The sequence below is a fragment of the Tasmannia lanceolata genome, unplaced genomic scaffold (assembly GCF_043159265.1).
Source record: "Tasmannia lanceolata isolate RefF3 unplaced genomic scaffold, GAP_Taslan_0.1 ptg000015l, whole genome shotgun sequence".
In the NCBI taxonomy this organism is placed as follows: Eukaryota; Viridiplantae; Streptophyta; class Magnoliopsida; order Canellales; family Winteraceae; genus Tasmannia; species Tasmannia lanceolata.
In genome coordinates, this window is record NW_027518692.1 from 62,382,233 (window position 1) to 62,393,646 (window position 11,414).

General features: G+C 39.0%; 1 protein-coding gene across 1 annotated transcript; it reads left to right on the forward strand.

The window, feature by feature from the left end:
• The first annotated feature begins 1,784 nt into the window (after positions 1-1,784).
• Positions 1,785-11,154, forward strand: LOC143846459 (protein DETOXIFICATION 40-like). The gene is made up of 7 exons (XM_077354894.1): positions 1,785-2,108; positions 2,405-3,036; positions 3,801-3,857; positions 3,950-4,188; positions 4,629-4,747; positions 6,526-6,612; positions 10,787-11,154. Exons 1-7 carry the CDS (start codon positions 1,785-1,787, stop codon positions 10,883-10,885), a joined length of 1,557 nt encoding a protein of 518 aa, XP_077211009.1. The 3' UTR covers positions 10,886-11,154.
• Positions 11,155-11,414: the final 260 nt, after the last annotated feature.

The window sequence follows — 11,414 nt, forward strand, 5'->3', positions numbered from 1 at the left end:
AAAATCTGTGAGTTAGTAAATGGACACGCTAGCAAATCCCTCGAAACTGATTATCTTTTTGAACAATTTTTCCAATTAACCTTTTATAAATGAGTTGCCATAGTTAAGTTCAACAAGCCAACTGTAGCAAATTGGAAACATTGGTAGAAGAAAGGAACAACCTTTTTAAAGAATGCTGTCTACTCCTTTTGTTTTGATAGTAACACCCTTCATTCTTGATAGAAGTGTTAAATAAAACAGAGGAATGCTTTTATTAAAAAGAGGTAGTGTGGATATAATTTCCCTAGAGATACGAGCTTCCTTCTTCCGTTCATTGGTTTTTGTGCAGTTTTTAACAACTCTCCGCAACTTTGTATGTCAACGGAGTGACAGACGGAGGGGTGCCAGTATCAAAATCAAGAGAGGAGATAACTCCCGATACTCGGAACTTGAATGGACGTTAGATCAGCACGTGCATCTAGGGCCCACCGGATGCACGTGGTTCCCCCCTAGCCAATCGGTTGCACTTTTTTTTTATGGTATGGACACTCTCCAGGAAATCTTATATGATATGTTGACCGTCTAGCGCCTACAAAAAGGTGAAGTGGGGCCCAAGATTAAAATGTAATGTACTTATTGCTACAGGAATAGAACACCAAATGGCCCTGTTTGGATTATTGCAAGAATTTTTTTGGTAAAGTTTGGAAAGGAAAATATTTATAAAATTTCCTTTTATTTACACAAGAACAATGATAACTTGAAGCAGCCCTAATCAATTTTTATTTAGAAGGACCTTCAATTTATGAATATATCCTCTAAATTAACCTTAATCAAATTATTTAGGGTTGCAACTTGGGTCGGGCTCAACCCAAACCCGACGGGTTCAACCCGATTTTGGCTCGGGTTTGGTTGGCATTTTCTCGGGTTGGGTTGGGTTAGGGTTGGGAAGAGCCAACCTGATTTAAATTCGGGTTGGGTTAGCGTTGAGGCCTTGGCAACCCGACCCGACCCCAGCCTGACCTCCGTCTTCTAATTTTATCATGATTTTTTCAAGATTATGTTTTTTCTTTCTTGTATTTTTCTATTTGGTCGTAGATGACCCGATCCCAACCCAAACCCAACCCGACACAACCCTATCTGATTTGGAGGCGGGTTGGGTTAGGGTTGACCATCCTCAACCCGAGGCTCTGGTTGGGATAGGGTTGGCCTCAACCCGACCCAACCCAACCCGAGTTGCCCCCTAAATTATTTCCCTCTAAATTGCAGAAAGAAAAAAAATCTCCAGATAAAAGTTTCATAAAAAAATGTTACTCTTGCAATCCAAAGAGGGCCTATGCGTGAACATATTCGTGCAAAAAAAAAAAAAAAACTGCTGTTATGATTAATTTTATGAGATAAAAAAAGAAGCAAGTTTTCTCATTTTATGTCTAAAATATTTAATAGCTATTAGAAATTTAAATTTATAAGGTATTTATTGGTTAAAAGAAACTTTGAGTATATATGGTTTTAAATGAAGTTGATAGCAACCAAGAGGCCAAGAATTCTGATTTTATGGTTGAATGGTGAAGAGTGACCAAGCGAATGACTGTTCGTTTGCTCTCGGGAAGCTCTACTATATTAAAGAAGAAGACAAAAACAGAAACCGTAATATATTGATCCAGCCCGCTACATACAATGTTGACGGGTACACGTGACGTGGGTTGATCCTGGCCGTTGTTCTCTTGAAACTCATCTCTCTGTGGTCTATCCTTGCCTTTAAAAGCTCTCCATTACCACTACTTCCCCACATTCTATCCTCCTCCACCATGGATTCAGAAAATCTCCGACAACCTCTCATATCATCGCCACCATTGATTCAGTCCTTATCGGCCACAGAATATCGATCGAGCAATAATCTCGAAAGCGTCCTTTCCGATACCGAAACACCGTATTTTTATCGGATCCGATCCGCTACGTTCATAGAACTAAAGCTCCTCTTCCGACTCGCGGCCCCTGCCATTGTTGTATACATGCTCAACTACATCATGTCAATGGCTACTATGATCTTCTCAGGTCACTTGGGAAATCTTGAGCTCGCCGCAGCCTCTCTCGGTGGCACCGGTGTGCAAGTCTTTGCCTATGGTCTCATGGCAAGTCAAAGCTTTTCAATCCATGTTCTTAATTTATCTTCTTCCATTTCTGCAAAATAACACTCAAGAATGTTTCTTAATCAAGAGTAGCTCTTACTGTCTCTGTCCATTGACACCCCTAATAATTTTATAAATTTCGAAGATTTCTTTTATTTAAATGCATGAAAAACACAGGCATGGTTTTTCCACTTTTCTTCCCTTGCGCGTCATCTTGTCAAATAACACATTGAGTCAACTCAGACGAGTCAGTGTCAACTCACTAATTTATTTTTATTTTATTTTATTTTGTTTCATAGCTGGGAATGGGAAGTGCTGTCGAAACTCTCTGCGGCCAAGCCTACGGAGCTCGCAAGTATGACATGCTCGGCGTTTATCTCCAAAGATCTACGATCCTTCTAGTAGCCACTGGAATTCCCCTTACCATAATTTACGTCTTCTCGAAGCCAATCCTAATCCTCCTAGGCCAGTCGGAGACAATCGCGGCCTCGGCCGCAGTGTTTGTCTACGGTCTTATCCCACAGATCTTCGCCTACGCGGCCAATTTTCCTATACAAAAGTTTCTGCAAGCTCAAAGCATAATTGCGCCCAGCGCCTACATCTCATCGGCTACTCTTGTTCTTCATATCTTCTTAACCTGGCTCGCAGTTTATAAGATCGGGCTCGGATTGATCGGAACTTCGCTTATCTTGAGCTTGTCGTGGTGGATCGTGGTCATTGCACAATTCATCTATATTTTAACCAGCGATCGGTGTAAGTATACATGGACGGGGTTCTCCATGCGCGCCTTTTCCGGGCTGCCCGAATTCTTGAAACTATCGGCAGCATCTGCAGTGATGTTATGTCTAGAGGCATGGTATTATCAGATACTAGTGTTGCTCGCGGGGCTGCTCAAGAATCCGGAACTAGCCTTGGACTCTCTTTCCATATGGTAAGAAAACTTTGGATCTTATTTAGGGAAATGATATCGGCACAACCATATTTTTGGATATTTTCACTAACTCATCTTGTCTTTTAGTGTTTAAAGAGCTGTCAAAAGGTTATTACATTTCCCAAAAAGCTCTCAAGAGCCAATTAAAGAAGAAAATACATCTGGGTTTGTGCAAATATCAAAATATGGTTGTGCCGATAATATTTCCCTTTATTTATATAATCCCTTAACTATTGCCAATATTTGAAGTTGGTGACCGATACTTGCACAACCATGTTTTTATAATGACACAAACTCACCTTATCTTTTGCATTTTAATTGGATGCTGGAGATCTTTTTCAACTTTTTGGGGATTGTAATAGCTTTTGGCTGCTGATTAAATAATAAATGAAGCTGAGTGCACGTCAAATATCTGTATCCAATTCTTTTTCTTGAACTTCGTCAAGACTTTTAGCGCATATTAGTTAGTAATCATTATTGGGAAATGATATCACCACAACCGTGTTTTAATAATTGCATTGACTTTTCTTGTCTTTTATTATTTAAGACCCCATGACTCTACAGATGGTAATGTACGGTGGAGATTGAAAACGGGCCACAATAAATGATGAAATTGTATAGAGCAGATATCATCATCCATGTTCCTTCTCCCTGTGTCTTTGCATGTGGGCTTCGTATCTTTCTTTCTTATATTTTATGCATATGAAAATAATAAAGATATGAATGTGCCTGATTAAATGATGTTTAATTGGTGTCACGTGCAGCATGAACATTAATGGCTGGGTTTTCATGATCTCAGTTGGATTCAACGCAGCGGCAAGGTGAGTTTTATATTTCTCAACTATCCTTTCTTTTATGTTCAACTTTTCTGGTGTGTTATTAACTCAACTCGTTTGTTTATTTTGAGCTACAGTGTACGGGTGAGCAACGAGTTGGGAGCTGGAAATCCAAAATCGGCGGCATTCTCTGTAATCGTGGTGAATGTATGCGCTTTCATCATTTCCGTAATTATAGCCGTCATCGTCCTCGCACTTCGCGATGTCATCAGTTACGCCTTTACAGAAGGAGAAATTGTTTCTAAAGCAGTCTCAGACCTTTGTCCATTGCTAGTCCTTACCCTCATTCTAAACGGCGTCCAACCCGTCTTATCTGGTGAGGATTTCACCCCGCTAACTACTTTCTTCTTAATGCTGAAGAATTACAACATTACACACTACACCCTTTTACAACATTGCTGGAAAGACAACTATGTTAAACTAGGTAGTAGGTTAGATTAGGTTAATATCCTTCATTCTTATCTTTATTTTTCTATGTCTCCCCTAAGTGCTTTCTATGAGAATTGTTTAGGGTTCTGTGTAATTAATTTCTCTAATTTTTTACACTAAAAAATATATGAAAACAATATAATTCATACCGGTCGTTCAATACAACCTGTTGTATCTTAGCTATATGGTGTGCACTCGCTGTACACATTTGTATCTAGCAATAACAATAGAGAAGTATTTGAACTATGATTTAGCTCCAACTATCTTTTCTGCTTAATTAGGGAGGATTAATGCAAGTTTTCTAATCATTTATCTTTCTTTCATAAGGTGTCGCTGTTGGTTGTGGGTGGCAAAAATTCGTTGCTTATGTGAATGTGGGTTGTTATTACGTGGTTGGTGTCCCATTGGGTGCTCTTCTCGGCTTTAAGTTTGATTTGGGAGCTAAGGTACATTATTTTTCTTTATTTTTTTGTCATTTGTTTATTCATGAGTTTGCAAGAAACAAAACAAATTCAAAGAGGTTTGAATCCTCCCAAAATTTAACTCATCTTTTGGGACTAACATAGAGTATATAGTTCAAAATGTCGTTGCATTGAATGGATGAAAATAATAGATGAGGCTCACACATCAATGAAGAGCACATTATTAAGTCCTATCATTTTCATTAGGAAGAGAGCCGATATTGCCACGCCTTGCTTTGATATGTACCTATCCTTGTTCATTGTCTAAACTTGTCTCATTTGCAGTTGTCATATATCCTTTTAGGATTTGCAACCATATTTACAAAAGTCTCAACTAATTGAGTTATTCTTGAAACAATCAAGAGTCTTTTATGCCCCGTTTTGAAATTCTAAAGTGGGCGAATAATTTAAAAGGCATGCATTTTTTGAATTTAATGTGAATGTTCTGCGTTAAACATGAATTTTGTGAATAATTAATCAATTTCTCACGCATTATTAGTAATTCTTATGAGATAAAAATTATTTTAGAAGATGACAAGGTAGGAAATGAACCCACAACATATTCTACCAAATATATACATTTAGCTATTTTTTGGTCAACTTAGTTGTATCGCATTAGTAAGAATAGGTATAAATATGCATAGTCAGTATGTTTTTTTTTTTTTTCCTCACAATCATGTTTATTTAGAACATGCATAGTAACTGTGTAATTTTTGAAATAAAGAAACACATGCTTTTGTTTAAATTTTTCCTGGCTTGTTCCTGAAAATAGGACAAAGAGAACTATATACATAGACGACTTGTATGTATTTGCTAATAACATAGGACAGAGAGAACTACATATACTACTTGTTTTTGAGAAATTGATTAATTATTCACAAAACCACAAGAAATGAATGTTTTCCTTGGTTTTCTCCTGTTGTGAGAAGAAGGGGCGAATGGGTTTATCTCTTTTGCAAAAGAGAAGTATATGGTTTTGTTTGAGAGAGAAGGAAAAAGAGTTATGGTTTGTGGGTTTTGAGTTAATCCCATTGCAATCCATGTGTTGATGCTTTCTCAAAGTGGGAATCGTGATCTCGCGCTCGCCCATGGGCGTAGGCCTTTGTGCCTAACTATGCAACTCATGTTCATGCTCGTCAGTGAGGCATGGGCATTAGCCTATATGTGAACATAAGAACTGTGATCCCGCCAATGGGGATAAACGTTGGCCCTATCGACAGGTATGTGAACTTAGGAACTAGTTCCGACACCGTGGGAGGTCGGTGTAAGCAATAACATATTTTTTGGACCCGTGGGCAGTCGGAGTGAAAATAACTTGCTTTTTGGACTAAGCCGATGATCTCGTAGTGGAGTTTGCATTCTGAACTTTGAATTTCGAACACACTTTGTCATTGACTATTGTTCTGATATTATGGACACCCTTTTTGGCTTTGGTTTCTATTTTGATTCTGGCTATGACTTCTATTTTGATACTAGCTTTGATTACTGTTTGATACTATTTAGTTTCGACTGCACCTCCGCTCAGTATTCTGTTTTGACATTCTCCTTTGATTATCATTATACCCACTCTTTCTGTTTGAGACTTCAGTATTCAGTTCTAACCTTTCTGTTTGACCCTTATTGAGGAATCAGAAAGTCGACGATATGCCTGGTTAAGTTTCATTGTGGTTAACCATATCCACTTCAAAATCCTTGAATAATTAACACTTATTTTTGAAAGAGTGAATACACATTTGTACATATGTGTTTGTTTATATGTGCAGGGAATATGGTCTGGGATGATGGCGGGTACTTTGATACAAACTATAATTCTTCTATGGTTCACTTTCCGAACTGACTGGAACAAAGAGGTAATTTTCATAATCCAAGTTATTTCTTTCACTAATCCATGAGACACTTGTGAGGTAATTGGCATGATCTAGACAATTTGTATGGTAACCTGCCCCACCTTTGTCATTTTTGTATGATCGGGACCATTCATCTAGCAATTTCAATTTTAGACATGCACTCATCTGATGACTCTAACCGTAAGATTTGAGTACATGATTTGGTCAGTTTCTTAAAAATCCGTTTCTAATCCATTAAGGGCCAGGATGATCTGATGAGTGTGGGTGATTTTTAGGCTATGGCATGCTCACAATTGTTAGAGCCAATTTATTGCAAAAAAATCCTAATAAAATCTTCGCGACTCTGATATGTGGGTATTTTTGCATTGACGTCTAGTTTTAGCTTTTCTACCATATTTTATCAACACGTATTTTTTGGGGTTTTCCATGGACCACCAATAGGGTTGACTAGATTTTTTTTTTTAATGGCAATAATTATATGTCAAAGCAAATTAAGGAGGCCAAGATGGACCCCCCATATTTAGAAAATGAAGCAAGAAAGAAACAGGAACGAAGAAAAAACAAAATACAGAGAAAACCCCTTCTCAGGGAGGAAGGTGGTCGAACCACATAATAGAACCACCGAAAACACCACGCTTAGCTAGCGCATCCGCCTTATCATTTGCCGATCTTCTAACATGCTGAAAGCCGATAGCGGACCCCACAGTTAAGTCCTCAATCTCATAAAAAAATGGAAAGAAATCTCCATGGAGGAGCCACCCCACCTTTCAGCCAACGAATCACATTTAACGAATCTCCCTCAACAATTGTTTGATCCATCAACCTTCTATCAATATTCAAAATGCCAAGATGTGCTGCCCTCACTTCCGTATCTGAGGGATCAGACACACCAATAGAGCCATAGTATGCCCACACAACATCCCCCTTATCATTGTGACAAACCCCTCCCACTCCTGCCGGACTCGGATTGCCGGACCCCACACCATCGAAATTAACCTTATACATGTTTTGAGCAGGGGGCTTCCACTTTTGCAAAATAAGATCTCTGTGCTCAACACTAAAGCACACCTCCCGCCATCTTTCCCAAAGATCAAAAGCCGATACAAACCGGAATGACGGGAGGCATCTCACCCAAGATATAACCAAGGTGATGATCTTCAAGTAAATCCAATGAGGATTCATGGCTTTCCCCTCAAAAACTCTAGAGTTCCTCTCCTTCCATATAGACCACCACGTAGTTAGTAAACAAAAATTCCACAAGGTTTTTCCTTTTTCCTTCCAAGGAATCCCTCCCCATTGGTGCAATAGCGACGGAATAGATTTGGGAAAAACCCAACAAATCCCAAATCTCATGAAGATGAATTGCCATATGATCCTAGTGAACGAACAATGCATAAACAAATGATCCACAGATTCCCCATCATGCAGACATAGTGGGCAATGATCAATAGCCACATACCACGGTTTCTCAGTAAATTAATAGTTTGTATTCTATCACGACAAACCGCCCAACCAAAGATACAAACTCTAGGTGGGCAATGAAATTTCCATACCTTTGCCGAACATGAAGGGTTAGAAATGGGCATAATACTTTTATAGAAAGATTTAACCGAGAAAGTCCCAGAAGGTTCCTCAATCCAGCCTTTTATCCTCCCCATTCCTTTTAATGTAACAGCCCTCAAGAAGGGCCCGCAGGCTAGAGACCAATTCCACCTCTCACTCAAAAAATGATCTTCTAAACCCAGGGTTCCACACAAGAACACCCTCATTCCACTCAAAGCAATCACTAACAAAGGCCTCCCTATTTGAAGCCATATTGAATAATCTCGAAAATCTACACTTAAAGGGCACATCCCCACACCCCACATCCTGCCAGAATGATATTCTATCACCTCTATACACTCTAAATCTAACCTTTAACTTGAAAAGAGAAGACAATTTTATAATGTCTCTCCAAACCGACAACCCTTTTTTTGCAAACAAGTCCAAGGATTCCCATCTCCCCACATCGCATACATACTTACTACTAATGACCTTGACCCACCAACGATCATGCTCATCCCCAATTCTCCATAACCATTTACCCAAGAGCGCATGATTAAAATCTCTAATTTTCCCGATACCCAAACCACCCAACTTGATGGTGACACAAACTTCCTCCCATTTGACCAAAGCAATTCCTCTCTTATCCTCATTTCCACCCCACAAGAATCTCCTCGGGATCTGTTCAATCCTAAGGGAGACACTAACAGGGCATTTAAATAAAGACATGAAGTATATAGGTATATTGGACAATACCGCCTTAACCAGCACAAGCCTACCACCACAAGAAACAAGATTCCTTTTCCATGTACTCAATCTTCTCTCGACCCTCTCAACTGTAGGATCCCATAGATCTTTATTCGGTCTACCAACCCCTAGCGGAAGGCCCAAATACGAGGAAGGCAATGAGTCCAGCTGACATCCCAGAATCACAGCAATTTCCTAAGCCCTCTCCTCAGGAATATTCAAAGCAAAAAATTTAGACTTGTGGAAATTAGATTTTTGGCCCGAAATGAGCTTATAGCATCTCAAAATGGCTTTTAAGTTTCTCACTTGCCCAGTCTCCAGCTCACAAAATAATAATGTATCATCAGCAAATTGCAAGTGGGAGACCTCCACCTCCTCCAAGCCGATCCTGAATCCTCTAAAAAGATCAAGGCCACTTCCCATCGCCAGTAACCTACTAAGGATTTCCGCCACAATGACAAACAAGAAAAGGGATAAAGGATCCCCTTGTCTAAGCCCTCTAGACAACTTGAAGAAACACTTTGGAGATCCATTAATGAGAATAGAAAACCAACCAGATAACACACAACTCTTCATCCACGAACGCCATAGACATCCGAATCCCATACGCTCAAGGGAGTAATCCAGACATCCCCAATCCACTCTATCATAAGTTTTTTCCATGTCCAACTTACACAGGATGCCTTTCTTACAAAGTTTGCGATATGAGTCAATAGCCTCATTTGAAATCAAGGAGCAATCTAAAATTTGTCTTTTTTTCTACGAAAGCACATTGATAATCCGATATGATTGATGGAAGTACCGTCTTTAAGCGATCCGCTAAAACTTTAGCCAAATCCTTATAAAGGCATCCCACAAGACTAATAGGCCTAAACTCTGATATCCTACTAGCACCTTCCACCTTAGGAATTAGAGCTATGAAAGTAGCCCCTGTACCTCTCTCCAACTCCATACCCTAATGGAACTCATGAAAAAACACCACTAGGTCACCCTTGACATATTCCCAACAAGATTGGAAAAATGCCAAACAAAAACCATCCGGCCCGGGAGCCTTATCTCTACCCAAAGAGAAAACAGCCCTCTCAATCTCTTCGACCTCAAACGGATCCTCCAATTTCCTACTCTGATCACATTCTAAATGATTAAAATCCACACCCTCCGGAATAGGCTTCAATATACCATCTGATGTATATAAGGCATTATAAAAGCTCAATATAGCACTCGAAATATCTTCCTTTCCGGAAACCACCACCCCGTCCACCATCAATGAGACAATCCTATTACCCCTTCTTCTAGCACTTGCCATAGCATGAAAGTAAGCTGTATTTTTATCACCTTCCTTCAGCCACTTGACCCTCGACTTTTGCCTCATGGATATCACTTCATATAGAAGAATACTTTTATGTTCTTCCCGAAAACGCCCCAATTCCTCCCTTGAAACAATGTTCCCCAATCCCTCTTCCTCTAAATCTCCTTAGATCTACAATCCTACTTTCCAACCAATTCTTTCTGCAAGAGTCAGACACTCTTTTCTCCTTAATCCATTCCTTCAACAACGAATGTGCACAGATTGAACCGTAAAATCCATTTACACTTTATACTGCTTGTTTTGGACTTTGAGAACCGATTGTGAGTCCAAAACTGATTGTTGGACTCAAAATTAAACATAAATATGAGTCTAATAATCAGTTCTGTGCTCACAATCGGTTCTCAAAATCTAACATAAACAGGGCCTTAAATTTGGTCTACATTCTACAAGGACCAATTTCAGCACTTTTTTATACTTCCCTTTAATAATGGATTAGTTTCAACAATCCAATGTTTTAATGTGTATGGATAGATGGTGTTTTAGTCATTGACAACCTTTGCCGTTTGATTTGGATTTCAGGTGGAAGAGGCCCAGAAAAGATTGGAGATATGGAATGACAAGAAAGGATCAAGGAATGAACAGCCCAATCCTTCTCCTCTTCTTCAGTTCAAGGAATGAACAGAGTTGCAAAAAGAGAACGGATACAAATTTTCAAGTACCATTAGAACACTGCTACATGGCATTTCAGAATCAGACCAAACTTCCATCTTTTTTTTACATTTCCTCCAAATTCATTCAAGTATGAATGCATAAGTGTTTTGTGCACAATAATTAATTTAATTTTGCTTAATGAAGGTGAGAGAGAGGTGAGATTCGAAATCTAATCTTTAGAAATTGCTGTCCTAGGAGTACAACCCAATTCTATTCACCATATACATGATCAAACAAATGATCTGGACCGTCCATCTGGTGGTTCTCATCGATTGACTAGATGATCCTAACCGAAGTAAGATTAGCTTTCTGCACATCCATTTAAAATGAAAATGATATCTTTTTTTGTCCACGAGGCTGTTTCATTTGTAGAACGAGCATAAAACAATAATTACATCATATAAAATCTTATAAATACAATTTTTTTTCTAGCCGTACACAAAGGATATAAAGAATATTTTCATACATTGGCACCCTCCATTCGGTTCTAGGATGC